The sequence below is a fragment of the Zootoca vivipara genome, chromosome 5, assembly GCF_965207765.1.
Source record: "Zootoca vivipara chromosome 5, rZooViv2.hap1.1, whole genome shotgun sequence".
NCBI classification, from domain to species: Eukaryota; Metazoa; Chordata; class Lepidosauria; order Squamata; family Lacertidae; genus Zootoca; species Zootoca vivipara.
The window spans coordinates 73780384-73798222 of NC_142588.1; the positions used below are offsets into that span (position 1 = coordinate 73780384).

At 44.6% G+C, this 17839-nt stretch overlaps 1 protein-coding gene across 6 annotated transcripts in view; it reads left to right on the forward strand.

Annotated features, from left to right (window-relative positions):
• The first annotated feature begins 5076 nt into the window (after nt 1–5076).
• TSC22D2 (TSC22 domain family member 2) overlaps nt 5077–17839 on the forward strand; it is a 37935-nt gene continuing 25172 nt past the window's right edge. For 4 of the 6 annotated variants that reach the window (XR_015950029.1, XR_015950028.1, XM_088669799.1 and 1 more), the window contains exon 1: nt 5162–8040. Coding sequence is in view for 4 of the 6 variants with exons in the window: in XM_088669799.1 (XP_088525925.1) it covers nt 6092–8040 (1949 nt within the window). In the remaining 2 variants the exon portion in view is untranslated. Of the gene's footprint in view, nt 8041–17839 lie in introns of all 6 variants that reach the window. The other 2 variants (XM_088669798.1, XM_088669797.1) reach the window with 2 other exon arrangements.

Genomic DNA, 17839 nt, shown 5'->3' on the forward strand with positions numbered 1-17839 from the left:
GTAAACCAGCAGGTCCATCTGTCCTGCCAACTTGCCATGTCTATACTTGCCCCGGTTTTCCGATTCTTACTGCCTTGAGATAAGCAATTTGGGATTTACTTATATTTTCTGAGCTGCAAAGCAGAAAATGCAAATACAGTACAATGTTACCTTTTATTTTCATGAGCACCAGGGATAGGCAAACTAAGGCCCAGGGGCCGGATCCGGCCCAATTGCCTTCTAAATCCGGCCCGTGGACGGTCTGGGAATCAGCGTGTTTTTACATGAATAGAATGTGTCCTTTCATTTAAAATGCATCTCTGGGTTATTTGTGAGGCCTGCCTGGTGTTTCTACATGAGTAGAATGTGTGCTTTTATTTAAAATGCATCTCTGGGTTATTTGTGGGGCATAGGAATTCGTTCGTTCATTCCCCCACCCCCAAATATAGTCTGCCCCCCCCCAAGGTCTGAGGGGCAGTGGACCGGCCCCCTGTTGAAAACGTTTGTTGGTCCCTGAAGCACTGTAGTTAAATGTTGGTTTTCCTTTTCAATGTGGACAGTGGAAAGATTGAAATACTTAAAACCATGCAAACTATTCAAACCAAGTATAAACAGAATGCACTTTGTTGATGCAAATATTGCTTGTGGATGCATATATATATATATATATATATATATATATATATATATATATATATTCAGTTAATGAGGGATGTATACAGCATGTAACATTTTCTCTTGCAATGTGTTTTCTCCATGGGTCCCTGATATATGAATTTCTGTTGTTGTTTAGTCGTTTAGTCGTGTCCGACTCTTCGTGACCCCATGGACCATAGCACGCCAGGCACTCCTGTCTTGCACTGCCTCCCGCAGTTTGGTCAAACTCATGTTCGTAGCTTCGAGAACACTGTCCAACCATCTTGTCCTCTGTCGTCCCCTTCTCCTAGTGCCCTCCATCTTTCCCAACATCAGGGTCTTTTCCAAGGATTCTTCTCTTCTCATGAGGTGGCCAAAGTATTGGAGCCTCAGCTTCACGATCTGTCCTTCCAGGGAGCACTCAGGGCTGATTTCCTTAAGAATGGATAGGTTTGATCTTCTTGCAGTCCATGGGACTCTCAAGAGTCTCCTCCAGCACCATAATTCAAAAGCATCAATTCTTCGGCGATCAGCCTTCTTTATGGTCCAACTCTCACTTCCATACATCACTACTGGGAAAACCATAGCTTTAACTATACGGACCTTTGTCGGCAAGGTGATGTCTCTGCTTTTTAATATGCTGTCTAGGTTTGTCATTGCTTTTCTCCCAAGAAGCAGGCGTCTTTTAATTTCGTGACTGCTGTCACCATCTGCAGTGATCAAGGAGCCCAAGAAAGTAAAATCTCTCACTGCCTCCATTTCTTCCCCTTCTATTTGCCAGGAGGTGATGGGACCAGTGGCCATGATCTTGGTTTTTTTGATGTTGAGCTTCAGACCATATTTTGCGCTCTCCTCTTTCACCCTCATTAAAAGGTTCTTTAATTCCTCCTCGCTTTCTGCCATCAAGGTTGTGTCATCTGCATATCTGAGGTTGTTGATATTTCTTCCGGCAATCTTAATTCCGGCTTGGGATTCATCTAGTCCAGCCTTTCGCATGATGAATTCTGCATATAAGTTAAATAAGCAGGGAGACAATATACAACCTTGTCGTACTCCTTTCCCAATTTTGAACCACTCAGTTGTTCCATATCCAGTTCTAACTGTAGCTTCTTGTCCCACATAGAGATTTCTCAGGAGACAGATGAGGTGATCAGGCACTCCCATTTCTTTAAGAACTTGCCATAGTTTGCTGTGGTCGACACAGTCAAAGGCTTTTGCATAGTCAATGAAGCAGAAGTAGACGTTTTTCTGGAACTCTCTAGCTTTCTCCATAATCCAGCGCATGTTTGCTATTTGGTCTCTGGTTCCTCTGCCCTTTCGAAATCCAGCTTGCACTTCTGGGAGTTCTCGGTCCACATACTGCCTAAGCCTGCCTTGTAGAATTTTAAGCATAACCTTGCTAGCGTGTGAAATGAGCGCAATTGTGCGGTAGTTGCAGCATTCTTTGGCACTGCCCTTCTTTGGAATTGGGATGTAGACTGATCTTCTCCAATCCTCTGGCCATTGCTGAGTTTTCCAAACTTGCTGGCATATTGGGTGTAGCACCTTAACAGCATCATCTTTTAAAATTTTAAACAGTTCAGCTGGAATATCATCACTTCCACTGGCCTTGTTATTAGCAATGCTTTCTAAGGCCCATTTGACTTCACTCTCCAAGATGTCTGGCTCAAGGTCAGCAACCACACTACCTGGGGTGTACGAGACCTCCTGGGGTGTATGAATTTCTATTGCTGCCTAATAACCTCCAGTGACTATAAGACTTGTTCACACTTCCACTTGTTCCATGCTTAGAAAACATGGGTCCAAGAGGCCTTCCAACTGTGCTTTCTAGACACAGTTTCTAGCACTTTCCCCCTTGCCCTGCTCCTTTCCCAAGGAAATCTCTCTCTTTAAGTGCTAAATCGGAGCAGATGTCAATCCAGAGAAAAACCAAATTGTTGTTTCTGTTAATTGAAATAAATTTAAATGTATGGATGACCAACCTTAGATATTACCCATGTTCCAGCGGTGGGCTAATATAAACCTGTTGACATTTCCCCTTGTAAACAAAAGTCATGTCTTTTATTAGACCTTGCAATCTTAATGTGCAAGCAGCATTCTCATGAAACACAAGAGACATACAGGTTTGTATTAACTCAGCCTGCAAGCTTTGTGAGCTACACAAAATAGTTGAGACTTAGCTTGTTGGCTATAACACAGTCAACTGGGATTTGCCATACCCACTTGTTTTATAGACAAAAATGCAATTGTGCTGATTCATTAGAGGGGGGAACTCAGAGAAGCCACAGAAGAGTAATATAATTTATTGCAGGGGTGGAAGAACCAGTTGTTGTCCAGATGTTTCTGCCAACAACTCCCATCCTTAACAATGGGCCAATTCTGCTGGGGCTGCTGCTATCAGATTGAATCCAAAAAAACTTCTGAAGAGTTGAGGTTCCACACCTTGTGTTTATTAGGACCAACTGTAACACCACAAAGTAGTGAGCAACCTTTGAATTCATGGCTTTTATCTTTTCAAAGGATGGATGGTCATTCCTTCTCTGTCCTGGTAGGCTAGCCAAAAAAAAGAAAGAAAAGGAAACTGCTTTGCATCTAAAGTGGCTTAACAGAATGTGCAGGACCAATCTTCCACATGTCCATGCAGGAGTAAGCTTTATTGTGTCCAGCCTTATTCACTTAGGTGTGTTTAGGATTGTAGCTTTACCTGCCTAACTCTTCCCACATTCCATCTTGTTGCCAGCTTCAAAGGTTTTGCTTTGTCGTCATGCCTTGAAGCCTCTTTTGCTCTCCATCTCCCTTTGCTGTTTTCACTGAGCTTTGTAGTACGAAGCACTACGGGAGCTGAAAAGCTTGCTCCTTACTCTTGTGATGTTTTAGATGGTCCTATAACTTTGACTGGTCCTGTTCATATATAAAATTAGTAAAAGTAGTGCAACGCTTTTTAGAATTTTCTTGCACGTGTGAGCGAAGGCTGCTCCCTTTGGGCAATTTTTTTTAGTGGCACGACGGTCCTGTGATGCTGAGGTGTTTCTCTCCCTAGGCTCCCCATGAGGCAGGTCCTTGTGCGGATGAGTTACCCTGACAACACTTTTAATTGTTCTTTTGTGCTCACAGGCAGCATGGTTGAAGTGTTGTAAAAGACACACCCACACTCTCCATGCCTGCTTATGGGCAAGTGCCATTTAAAACCAGTTTCGTTAGACAGGCCTCTATCAGCTGGACCTTGTACAGCTTCAGCTAGCAGTTATTAAAAAGTTGAATAAATTAAGGGCCACACTGAGGGTGCTGGAACCTAGGTGTAAAAACAGCATCAAGCTCCTTCAGTAGGGGCATGCCATACTTTCAAGCAAATGGCAAAGAGGATTTGGGGTGCAAGTTGTTCATTTGGCCATAAAATCAGCTTTATTTTATGCGTCGCCAGCGCCAGTCCACTCACTTCTGAGTGTTTTAGTGCACCGTTTTAATACTGTTGACAAGTTTTGTAGGAGACGAAGCGACCTTAAGATCCTGAAGCTGAGGCTCCAATACTTTGGCCACCTTATGAGAAGAGAAGACTCCCTGGAAAAGACCCTGACGTTGGGAAAGATTAAGGGCACAAGGAGAAGGGGACGACAGAGGACAAGATAGTGTTCTGGAAGCTACGAACATGAGTTTGACCAAGCTGCGGGAGGCAGTGGAAGACAGGAGTGCCTGGCGTGCTCTGGTCCATGGGGTCACAAAGAGTCGGAGGACACGACTAAACAACAACAAACAAACTTAATCCGAATCTTGTGGCGACCATGTGGAGGATGAACTGCTCGTGAATTCGGATTAAAGACGGCGAAACGCAACGGCGTGGCCTTTCCGTAGGGGCGGGGCGAAGGGAGGAGGGGCGAAGCCCTTCAGAATTTTTTTTATATGTATACACGTCAATGTACCAATGACAGGAACAGGATTTTACATATACTGTATATATAAAATCCTGTTCCTGTCATTGGCACATTGACGTTCTCGTAACACGAAAGCTACGGCAGCCGCAGTTGAGCCTCCCTTTCTCGGCCTCACACGGAGAAAGACTGAGCAAAGCGCCCCCTCAGTTTCCTCGCCAAAATGGAGCGAGCTGAGGCGGGGGGAGGATGTCACGCCGCCATCCCCTCCCCCCGCTCCTTTGACGGAAGGTACCAAGGCCGCACTGAAGAAAGAGGAGGAGGGGGGCTGCTACGGGGCGAGTGGAACATTCCAAACGGTTGAAATGACGATCTCAGGGGGGGAGGGGTTTTTTTCCTCGGCGGTGACCCCGCCCCTTTCCTCTCCTCGGCCGCCTCTGCTCCTCCGCCCGCCCCCTTTCCGTGGCCAGGACAGAACCTCTTCATCCAGGGGGGGGGGAAGGATGGGAGGCGCGCCCGGGCGGCGGTGACGTCAGCGCGCATCTGCGTAAGAGGCGGTCCCCCGTGTCGGCTGCCGCAGTAGCAGCGGCTTAAGCTCCAGTTCCCAGGTTGCCTCGCGGCTCCATTTGAGCCCCATCTTGAGCGAGGGGAGTGAGCAGTTTGAATTTCAGCTCCTTCGGCACAGCGCTGGAGAGCGCAGCGCGCACGGACTTTAAAGGAGGGGGAGAGAAAGAAGAGAGTGTGAGGAGGAAAAAGGGCCCGACCGGCTCCTCCTCGCGAGCCGCTCCGTCGTCGGCGCAGAGAGAGCAGAGGGAGCCGCGTCTAGGAGGCCCGCCCGCCTGAGGGGGCCGCTGTGAGCCGGGCTGGTTCCTCCCCCCCTTTTCCTTCCCTCCTCCCGAGAAGATGCGTCTGGTGCTGATCTCCAGGTAGACAGCGGAGGCAGGGCGGTCTGCGCCTCACTTGCGCTTGCCGGCTGCCGCCTGCTGCTGCCGCCGCCCCTCTTCCCCGAGACCCGACGGACGGACAGCGGACGAACTAGCGGCCTTGTGCCCGCCTCGGGGACCGCGGGTCTCGCCGGAAACCCCCGCGGAGCGAACCGGCGGAGAGCGCCACCCCGGCTCTCGGAGCCCCACAGCCGGCTGTGTGAAGAGAGCCGCGGCTGCGAAAGGGGGACGGCGGGGCGCTGCTGAGGGAAGGAGGAGGAGGAGGAGGTGGCGCCGCCCGCCGAGGGGGCCGCAGCCTTACTCGGGGGGAGGAAGAGGAGGAGCTCGGCCGCCGCCCCCCTTCCATTCTCCTCTGCCTCTCCCTTTCCCCCCATCGCCAACCCCAGGCCTGGTGGTGGCCGCCTGCTGAGCCGGGGCTGCGTCGCGAGGGCCGGAGGAATGTGCGATACCGCCGGCGACTGCGCTCTAGACAGAACGTGATCCTCCCCTCCGCTGCGCCAGGGCCGGCTCGGACTTCTGCCTTCCCCGCCTTTTAATTTTTTTGCTCTTTGCTTTTCTCCGCCGGCTCCGGCGAGGGCAGGTGGGCGGAACCCCCATCCTCATTCTCTCCCCCCCCCCTCCCGACGACGACGACTTATCCTCTTTTATTCTCCCGGGGAAAGTACCATGTCCAAGATGCCGGCCAAGAAGAAGAGCTGCTTCCAGATCACCAGCGTGACGACGGCCCAGGTGGCCAGCAGCATCACCGAGGACACCGAGAGCCTGGACGACCCGGATGAATCCCGCACCGAGGACGTTTCCTCCGAGATCTTCGACGTGTCCCGCGCCACCGACTACGGACCCGAAGATGTCTGCGAGCGCAGCTCCTCCGAGGAGACCCTCAACAACGTGGGCGACGCGGAGACCCCGGGGACAGTCTCTCCCAACCTGCTCCTGGATGGGCAAGTAGCTGCTGCCGCCGTCGCCGCGGCCTCCGGAGGGATACAGCCGCCGCCTTCCCCTGCTGTGCCGACCGCCAACGGAGGAGCTGTTCCCAGGAGCTCCGCGGTGCTCCCAGCGGCTGCCGCCCCGGCCTCTTCAGCGGCAGTAGGAGGCAGCACTGCGCAGGCAGCTGCTGGCTCTGGAGCCATGCCTCTAACGGCTGCCGCCGCATGCAGTTCCCGCTTTAGGGTGATTAAGCTGGACCACGGTACAGGAGAGCCCTATAGAAGGGGGCGATGGACGTGTATGGAATACTATGACCGGGACTCCGAGGGCGGGGCCGTTTTAGCCAGAACTGGGGATTGCATTAGACACAACAGTACTTTTGAACAAGCTGTTCAAGATAGGGATAGTGGCCTAGGTGCTACTGGTGGCTCTTTGATAGTTTCGGGGGTTGCAACTTCGGCACATGGCCCCGACTCCCTGGCTGACAGCTCTCTTGCTGCTGTGTCACAGCTACTCCAGCCAGAGAAAATAAACCAACCCTCTCCACAGCAACCCAATTTTGTCATTGGGCAGCAGCCCATAGGCGGGGCTGTGCCTCACAGTAATGCTCAGCCAATCTATTCAGGGGCTACTGCAGCGAGCCAGCAAATGATGGGGCCTCCGCTGCAGACCCAGGCACAGGTAAATGCACAGAACATGGGACAGGCTGGACCTAATGGGAAAGGCATGCCACCTTCGAATGTAGCGATAGCCCAGACGAGTTTGCCTATGCCGCAACAGCAGGTACAGCAAGGTAATGTACCTGTGGCTCAGACTCAGCAATTTGCTTATTCTCAGTCGCAGATTCCACCAGTGCATCTGGTGCCAGCCCAAACTCCTGCCCAGCCGGAATACATTCAACATATGACAGTAATGCAGTCTCAAGGAGCTACTCAACAGACCGTCTCAGGTTCTGTCCCGAGCACTGGAGCGTCCAGTCTTCCAGCAGCACAAATAGCTGGTCCGAATCCCTCACCCATAGCACCAGTGATGGGAGTTTCTTCGCAAACTGGTGAAACCGTAGGACAGGTATCTGGGCTATTGCAGGGTGGCCTGACAACTCCAATCCAGACTGTCATTCCTCAGCCAGGAGGTGTGGTGCAGCAAGGCATTGGCCATGCGGGGGTTGTGCAACAGAAATCTATGACTCAGCAGCAAATGGGTGGAAGCAGTCAAGTGGCTGGTGCTCCTCACAGTATAGTTTCTGGAGTTCAGAATGTGCCTGCAGGTGTACCGGGTACTAGTGTGCCCAGTGTGTCTACAACTTCTGTTACTATGCCAAATGCCCCTGTTACTTTAGTCCAGTCCCAGCTGACCAGCCATACATCTGTCAGTAGGAGCTCCAGTGTTGTCCAGCAACATGTTGGCCTTCCACTAATGCAAGGCACAACCAATGTACCTGCAAATCTGCCACAATCTAACATCGGACAATTTCCAAATCAACCTTTAGGCCAGATTGATGATACTAGAAGAAAATCTGAACCCCTACCTCAACCACCACTTTCTCTTGCTGAAAATAAACTTCTAGTGAAGCCACCTATTCCGGACACTTTAACAAACCCTCTTAATTTACCTGCAACTACTCCTATGAACAGTCTTGCCAGCTCTGTCTTTGGCATATCTATTCCTGTTGATGGTGATGAAGACAGGTATTTATCTTCTATCTTTTTTTTAATGCAGGTGTCTAGTTGCAGACACTCTTACAGCATTTGTTTATCAAGTTTAAGTGTCTTAATCTCTTCCAAAGATGTGACATAAGATGTGACAAAGGGGATTCACTACTAAACTACTTGTGTAGCAAAAATGTGTAAACCACCATAAGGAAGAACTTAAGGAAATGAGACTATGAATATTAAGCTGAATACAAAAAGCAAATCACTGTTTCCGTAGTCTTGAAAAAACAGTTACAAGGACTTTCAAGCCCATCACAATTGATAACTTGAAGTAAGGTTACTCTCTTCCATTGTTTAAAGCACCATTTGGATATATAGTTAGTCTTTATGCTATATACTTGTTTAACTTGAGCTATGTTAGCTGAATAAATCCAGACCTATTCTCTGTTAATGTTGAATACATATACATGACAGCAATGGAAACATAGTTATCAATGAGTGTGTGTAATTCAGTGGGCAGATTTGTAACATGTTTTCTTCAGCAGTTTCAGTGTAATGCCTGCAAAAGCTTACTAACAAAATGTGCTTCATAGGAAAAAGTAAGCAAGTTAACCATGGCTTCACATTACTTGTTTTTAAATAGAACCCTTGCTTTATCATTGTTGGGCGTGTGGTTATTGTAAAGGGAATAAACTTTGAGAGATTGGTGAATAACAGTACTGTATTAACTTGGGATATTTGTTCAGAGGCAAGTCCCATAAAATCAGTGAGACTTGTTTCATGATGTGTATTTAGGATTGTAGCTTTAGCATGCTTAAACTTAAAAGAAGTGAGTTATAAAGCAACTTGTTTGGGTGTAAGTTGCAAGTTTGCATGTATAGAATTGCATCGTAAAGGGCTTCAGGATTTTCAAGGAAAGTTATGCTGTTCCACAATTCTTGTTAACAACTGCTGCTGTGGGCAGAAGGAAAGACAGGGCTGTCCCTATCTTTAGGGAAAGTTCTGTGGGTTGTATGGGCTCTGTTTTTTTGGGGGGTAAAGTACCAAATTTGGAAATGTAGCCCTTAAACATTCTATAAATAATTGATAACTTTAAAAAGAAACCACACCACTTCATTAAGAATCTTACTCTATATGAAAATGTTTATTCGTACAAGCACAGTAGAAGGAAATAAGCAGAACAGTACTGTAGCTCAATGAGAGGGGCAGACGATGCTGCTAACACTTTCTTTGGGAAATGACTGAATTTCCTTCGTAGAAGTGAGAGGACTGTCCTATTAACCTCTGGCCTAGCTCTGTAAGAGTTCCTCTTTGTAAATTTAGTAGCATAGGGATGGATATCCTTCATCATCTCTTGCCACAATCTTATTATACCTGTTTATCTGAGACTATGCCCCAATTAAGGATTAATTCTGAGTAGATGTGTATAGGATTGCACTGTTGGTGCTAATTTAAAGTGTAGAGTAACTTTCCCTAAAATGTGCTTATTTCTTGAAGTCTTTCAAATAGCATATGAAATTGCCTTGTGCATCAGAGTATTCCATTACATTTGAGTTGTAAGCATCAAGTAGAAATTCTCTACTTGAGGAAATTGTAACCTAGTATAGGTATGATCTCTACTTGTCAACAAATCTGCTTATGATTAAATACAGAAGAGAACAGGCACCTGCGACTTTGCAGAAATTGATGGCATAGCATTAGCCATTGGGTATTACATCTAACTTGATTTTGCTATGGTTTACTGAAGTTGAAACCACGGCTAATGGAGGTATATATCGTATTTTGTCTTATTAAATAAACATCCTAGCCTCAACTTCAAGATAAAGGAAATGGACTTGGTAGGGGGGAAAGAGATAACTTTGGTATTAAGCCTGATACTAATATTGAGTTGTAGTGTGAGTGAAAAGGGACTTGTGCAATCCATCTTTCTCTTCTCCCCCTCCCCCTGAGAAACCTCTGGAGAGGTGCCTCTCTCAGACAGTGGGAGCTGTGTTGCATACTATGCAGTGTGAGGAGGAACTAGCCTGAAATTGTGTAGAGCAGCCTGGGGAGTTGCTCTGGTGCAGAATTTTTCCTGATTTTAGGCAATACTCTCAATTGCACTGCTGCCCCATACAACAGAGTTTCCTCTGAACAGGGTTTTGGAAGAGTACAAGAGTTGCAGGGGCGAGGAAGGGAAGCGATAGAGTGCTTACATGGTCTGCCTTCCACCTGTGCAACCATTGAATACAACCCACTGACATAATATCTTTTAAGTGGGTGTGCTAAATTTGGTTGGATCTGATGTATTGATATGAAATATTTTAATGTACAGTCAGTATTGTGCAATCCTAATCACATTTATTGAGAATATTTTTAGTCTTAGTATGCTTGCTTCAAATTGTAGGCTTTGTTCTTCGGTTGGTGGTACTGATTAAAAGTTGTATGCAAGTTATGTGTATTATGGTATTGTGGAATAACGTGTGTAAATATTACTTGAAGCAAAACTTTTTTGAGCTGACACACATACATGGATTATTTTGTCAATGACCAGTACAATATAGCAGAATTCCTTGGGCTACACCAAATGCAAATAAACTAGTTCTGTGGGGCATTGTGTACAACTAGAAATGTCTTATGACAGGCCTCTTCCAAGAAACAACAGCATGCTTAAGAGGGTGTTAACATACTGTTCAAATATTCCCCCCTTTTATTTATTCAGCAACAGAAGAGTGGCTTGCTTGGCCCCTTTGGCCAGCTTCTTGTGTGTTGATAATTGAGAAAAAATATATAGGAGAAATGTTAGGGAGAAACATTTTGCAGAAAGTTATAAAAAGGGGGAGTTGGCTTGTGTTTGGATTTCAAATTACTTACTGTATGGGTACCAGAGATTAACTCTGGATTATCCAGATTATCAGAGTTGGTGCCTATGTAGAAACATTTTGCAGAAAGTTATAAAAAGGGGGAGTTGGCTTGTGTTTGGATTTCAAATTGCTTACTGTATGGGTACCAGAGATTAACTCTGGATTTGGCCTCCACGAGGATTCTATCAACATGGAATGTGCAAGAGAAACCCATTATCTCAATGTGAGGCCTCTTTTATTGATGTTCTTGTAGTCGTATTAAATTACTTAGCTGTCAGTTCAGTTAACCTCTGTATGAGTCATAAAAGGTGTTACGTTGAAGTACCGCTTGTAATGACAATACAGAACATATCAGCAACTTAATATTAGTGAAGACAGTATCAAGTTTTCAAACTGTACTGTTAATGCATGGTGGAGGCTCTTGCTTGTATTAATATTTTTTAAAATTGTCCAGTAGAACATATTGTTTCCTTGCTCCAGCACCAGGCCAGAAACTGCTTCTAGGTACTTCTATATAGTAAGCTAATGTATATTGGGATGGGTCAGGAACATACCTGCCAAGTGTCCTGCTGAAAAATGCGGGATCAGCAGTGGCGCCACACCGGAAGTTGCATAGAAGCAACTTCCGGGGCTGCTCTGTCCATGTGTGGGCACCGGAAATTGGGCAGAGCGGCACCGGAAGTTGCTTCTATGCATGCCCAGTGGCCATCTACCATCGCTTCTATGCATGCCCACCAAGATGGCCGTCACCATGCGGCCACCACCAAGATGGCTGCTGGGCATGCATAGAAGTGACTTCTGGTGCCGCTCTGCCCGATTTCTGGTGCCCACACATGGACAGAGCGGCACCCAAAATGGAGGCTCCCTGGCAGGTAGGAAATCTGGGGGATTTCCAGGATTTTTCTCCATTCGGGAGAACAGCGGGAAACGGATTAAAATCCAGGGGTTTCCCACGAAAAACGGGATACTTGGCAGCTAAGGTCAGGAATCTGGTGGAGCTAGGACCTTCAAAAAGTGAGTAGTAGTCTTTAACTTGGGAATTGGTATGAAACAGCCCAAGGCCTTGGTCCTGCTAGGAATATTGCTAGATTATGTGACTTGGTAAGCGTTATTGGATGTTCTCTTTAAATTACTTGTTTGTAGCCAGTCTCCAATCAAAGTTTTCAAAAGCTACATTTGGAGATGCTGTAATTTGGTGCCTCTGTATTTTAGTTCTCCTTTTTATTCCAGAAATAATTCATAATTAGTTGGTGCCTATGTAGCGTATAAGTTGCTGGGGCAGAGCAACTGGAGCTCACCACCATAATGCTGATTCGAACCGCCGACTTTACGATTGGCAGGGCCAAGAGGCCCAGTGGTTTGGACCACAGCGCTACCTGCATCCCTATGACTCAGCCTTTGCCAGCCTAGCAGTTCAAAAGCACACAAGTGCAAGTATATAAATAGGTACCGCTACAGCGGGGAGGCAAACTGTGTTTCCATGCACTCTGGCTTCTGCTACGGTGTTCTGTTGCACCAGAAGCGATTTGGTCATGCTGGCCACATGACCCGGAAAACTGTCTGTGTACAAACGCCAGCTCCCTCAGCCTGAAGTCGCCTTTGACTGGACTTAAACCATGCAGGGGTTCTTTACCGTATCTAGTATATAAGTAAGAATTCTAAATTGCTAATATAAAAAATATGCTGGCAATATTGTACATCCAGAAAACCAGACTATGTTTTAAGCTGCAGAGCTGTCACAATATATAGAATCTGTTCTCCATGTTGGACTCAGAAACTAATAAGCAGTGAATGTGAACTGCTAGATGATGCCATATTAATGGAATATATACTGTAGTTAGCATTTTGAGGTTATTTTAGTAAATACATAATGCATTTCAGATGACAAAATCCTCAGATTTTTTTAATAACTTAACTGGCATAAACTGGTAAAAATGAAACCTTAGATCTTTTAATCCTGTTAAATCCAAACATTCGCTAGACTTCTAAAAACATAACTAGCTGATTACTATACTTTTGGCTCTTGAGAAATATGTTGCCACTCTTGAAAGAATACATCACTGGGAAAGCTTGTTTAAGCCTCCTACATGTTTGGCAGATACCCGGTCCAAATATTACCAGACTGGTTAGAAAAGGGATAGATAACTGACCAGTGTGAACTGTGCAGGCTGTAGTCCAGCACTCTAATGAATAGCTGCAATTGTGAAGTCTCCACAGCAGCCGCTGGATTGTTGAAAACCTGATTGTAAGGATTTCTTCATAGAGTATCTCTCTCTCTGTTCTATGAAAAAGCTTACTTGTATAGCGTGCTAATTGTTGCTGATAAAGTATTATAAATGGTAAAACTGAGCTCTTGAGGCCTCTTTCATAATAGAACAAAACCATGCATTAGCATCAACATTGATAAGGGTCTCTTTATGCATTGCTCTTATATGCTTTACTTGAAGGGAGGGGGAATAAAAGGATTATGCAAATTGAAAACAGTAGGTACTGCTCATATCCTGCTGTTACTGAATTTCATCCTTTAAAGTTGTGTTCTTGAGCATGCTCAGAACAGCTATAGGCTTTCACAATTTCAGCTTCTAAAATAGCAGTTTGCCATGTTGAAGTGATTTGTGGATGCCGACTAGAAACAAATGCAAGTGGGAATCCTGCATAGGCCCAAAGCATTCCCACAAGATGTAGTGTTGCTTCATTCTTCTTTCACAGCTAAAAGTATAGATGTAAAATAGAAACAAAGGTAATAAAATCTGTAGTGGATGACAAATTCTTAATTTTACTATGTAAATCCAGCTCTATAGCAGTTAATGGCTGCTTCCTTTAAATTCATCTTCTCATCCGTGAGTGCAATTAGAGTGAATGCACACTGTGAGCAATGCAATCCTTTAGAGTCTCGCTATTAAAATGTGTGGTCTGAAATGTTCTTATATTAGTATCAGAGGTTCTAGTTCTCAGTTTTGGGGCCTATGTGGAGGGAGTGATTGAAGGGAGTGCAATAGAATAGAATAGAATAGAATAGAAGGGTGCAGAATGCTTGCAAGCGTTGAAGTAATATGGTGTAAACTGAAAGTTTAAATTATTATTCTTGTAATGCCAACTTTCTAGAAGCTTTCCCCCTTTCCTACTTTACATACTTTAGTGGGCTAATTCTGCATTGAAATGAAAACTGCAAGCTGCAAAACAAGGGAAGTCTTGTAGTATTATGGTTCCTTTCCTAAAGCTGTGTCAGATTTCTTTTTGGCAGGGAGAAATATTATCTTCAGGTTATTAGAATAACATCATCTTGTGCAGCTCAGATGCACACATTGAGCCTTTTATTTTAAGAACATCTAATAACATTTAGTGCCAGTGCCACAACTATGTAGCTAGTTTCTCCCAGCCATCTATGTCCTAACATAAAGACATAACTAGTGTTTCAATATCAGACAATAGTTAAGACTGTTCTCAGTTTTGTTTTGTTTTTTTGAGCAAGGGAATATTGCTGTATATTTCAAATATTTTATTTGACTTGGCAGACCAATTTTTCTACCTATATTCATTTTAAAAATGGATCTTGGGAGTCAACATGCATACTTTAAATGAAGCAGGATCTCTTGAAGCAGCATTTTAAAAACTAGTTTCAGGGAAAGCTTTTCTGTTGACTGCTGAGAGCCTATTGCATGTTTGCTATGAAACCAGAGTACATTGTAAAAAAAATAATCTGGGGCATATTTTACAGCTCTTAGTTGGTTTTTGTGAGGCATGAGGCAGGCCTTGTTATGCCTTGTTGCTGCCCCAGTTGAGTTGAGCGTGACCTAGTAAGTAGGCAGCAGTCTGGCAGCTGCACGTTGCAGTGGAAGGTTAGCAATATTGATGGGCCATTATATTTTAGCTACTGTATATTTCAAAGCTACTGCTGCTCTTGAAGCATTTTTGAAAAGCTTCCGAGCCAACTCCAGGGTTCCCTCGCCCCCAAAACAGTTTCAGTATCAGTGGCTTAGTGTTAACCGACATGAGAGCTGTTGTACTTGTGACTAGGAGTGATATTCACACACTAAGGTGTTGTGTATGCCTTCCAGAGTGGAACATTTGGAAAACCAGTTTTCTTTATGAAAGGCAAGCTAGAACACAAAAGTGTTTGCAGAAAATGCAGAGCCATATAAACAGCTGAAGGAGGAAATGAAACAGTAACAGCAGCAAAAAGAAATAGGCCTGCTTTCAGACCTTATTCTGTATGATTAGTTAACAGCAAAAAAGGTCCCTAAGACATCCAGGTTTGCTGAATAAATGCTTTGTGGGTGGGTTTGAGCCTGTATGCCTTGGCCAAGTAGGCAGTTTGTGTGGATTGCGTTGTTGGTGTGAATAAATCAAAATACTGGGGCATGGGTTCTGTTGGGCACTTCAGGGCTGCAATCCAATGCGTGCTTAACATGAGGCAGGTCCCATTAGATGCCGTGGGACTTCGCTGTACAGGAGGTTAAAGAGTTGTATAGCAGAATGGCTTCAACCTTTTACTAGAACCCTTCCCTCAAATTGTTCTTGTATGCTTTTCATGTGACTCTTTGAATTATGCCAAAGAGCATCATCACCAAATAGATACAAATGAGACTTGCAACAAAATATTGCAATAGGAATGTGCAGTGTCTGTCTCCAGCAGGCCTTTAAGAGGGGAGGTCTTGCACACATGTCCTAAGTTTGTGAGGATATTGTACTTAGGAACAAGTCACAAGTAAATACTAATTTCATATTTTCTAGGCCATCTGTCCCCCTAGTACAATTGACAAACTAGTAATTGGTATTTCAGTTTACCCTCTCTTGATCCTTTGACCTTTTCCTTAATAGATGGGTACCATTTATACATGTATGTTCTGGAATGTTAGTACAGCCAGTAGCATGCTGTGTGTCCTGTCTCTTTGGGAGTTGGCAGCAATTCTACAATATTCTGTACTGGCCAATTCTTGGGGGGCACACTACATCTGTGGGGTGGTAGGAAAGGCCTGAGGTCATGCCGGTGCTTGTATCAATTGTGTGGAATCAGTTTTAGAGGTAGAGCAATGGAGCCAGTAGTATTTTAAAATCTGCGTGACCAGTAGCTGATTCCAAGGTTTTGGGCTACATGTCTTTATGTTTCACTGATTTCAGATGAAGCACTTCTTAAAGTTCCATCTGTGAGTGTGTTAAGGATCCACAAAGGAGAGGGCCTTCTTGCTGGTGACACCCTGGCTTTGGGATATAAGACCAACATTATAGCTTTCCAGTGCCAGGTTAAGACTTTTTATTTTATCAGACTTTTAATATTTATTTTAGTAGCTTCTTGAATGACTATTACTTTATATTGTACTAGGTTTTAATTTTTATTGTTTTTAACATTGTATGAATACTTGTATTTTGTGTACACCACCTTGAAATCCATGTGTAGTTGAAGTTATGGTTAGACTTTGTAAAAACCAAAAAATTCTGCAAATCCGGTGTTCCCCCAAGTATGCTGATTTCCCCCCCCCCCGTTGTTTCTCTGTGGCCAATTCAGTGGGTGCTCACAACCTGAGTTTGCTATTAGAGGGAGCAATATCCCACCCACCCCATTGGGAAGAAAAAAAGGTCAAACTAGAAAAGTCTCCTCCAGACTAACAAAACAGCTATTGCAGCAGACATGTAGAAAAAGGTGATTATATTTCTATTTGGTTTAGATATTATTTTTACCTAAACCACCCTGAGGGCTCATGTCAGGAAACTAGTTCATTTTTGAAAGCCTCAAGACCAAATGTTTACTTTTCCCACCCTTCTGCAGTTTTAGCTCCTGCTACCACAATGCAGCCCAAAGAAGGGAGATCCAGGCCCTGGTTTTCCCAAGTCTTATAGATACAGAAATCTCATAACTTGAGGCAGCAACCAATTAGGATTTCCATGCCCTCCCCCTCAGTTGGAGAGAAAGAATTAGGACCTCTTCAGGAGTTCTATTACTAAATCATTTATGACTTCAAAAGTCAAAACCAGGACCTTGGGTTCTATGCCATAAATGTTCTTACCATGTGAACTTAAATGTTCAGGCACATAATAGCTTATTGAGGGACTCTTACATTATTAGGCCTTCTGAACCAGTAGCTCACTGTCCATCTTATTCTATGAAACACAGCTTGGACAACAACAGTATTAGGCATATTAGAGCAGGCATCCCCAAACTGCGGCCTTCCAGATGTTTTGGCCTACAACTCCCATGATGCCTAGCGAACAGGACCAGTGGTCAGGGAAGATGGGAATTGTAGTCCAAAACATCTGGAGGGCCGAAGTTTGGGGATGCCTGTATTAGAGTATCAGGCATCAGAGTATTTTAGCATGGGAATTTAAAAAGTAAAATAGAACAAAAACTGATGTGTTAGTGAGATTGATGAGAGAACACTTAATTTAGTGTAATAATATCATCTCTACTGGATGTGTTCTGCTGACGGCTTATGGAAGTGCAACAAGAAGGAATATGCTCAGGTTTTTGTTCCCCTGATAAATATTGGTTGTGAAACCAAAAGCACAAATAGAATACAAATATAGATAGCCCTTTTCATTTTAAATTGAGAATGCACACTGAAACACCATTTTAACTTTCTATGAAAAAGCAGTGAGACACAGGTCCTCTGGATAGAAACTAAACTTACCGTAGTTTGTACTCATATTCGGTTTAGCCATTTCCCATGAATGCCATGATTTTTCTGCTGGAAGGTTAAATGGTCTATTCCTCTGCTATTTTGGTGAGTAGTTCCCCAGCATTTTCAGTAATCACTGTTAGTAGAATTACTTATGGGGTAAATCCCCCTCCCCAAATCAAGAGATGACAACTATGAACATCTGGCTTCTTGAGTTATGCTTTCATAAAAACAATAGAACAGTCAGCCAGCTGGAAAAGAGACTGCTTTTCCTGATTATAGACACTGGTTGCAGGAAATGAGACATGGACAGAGTACTCACTATCCACCCATAATTAGACTGTAGGATGCTTTGAGCACTTTTGAAAAAATAAAGGC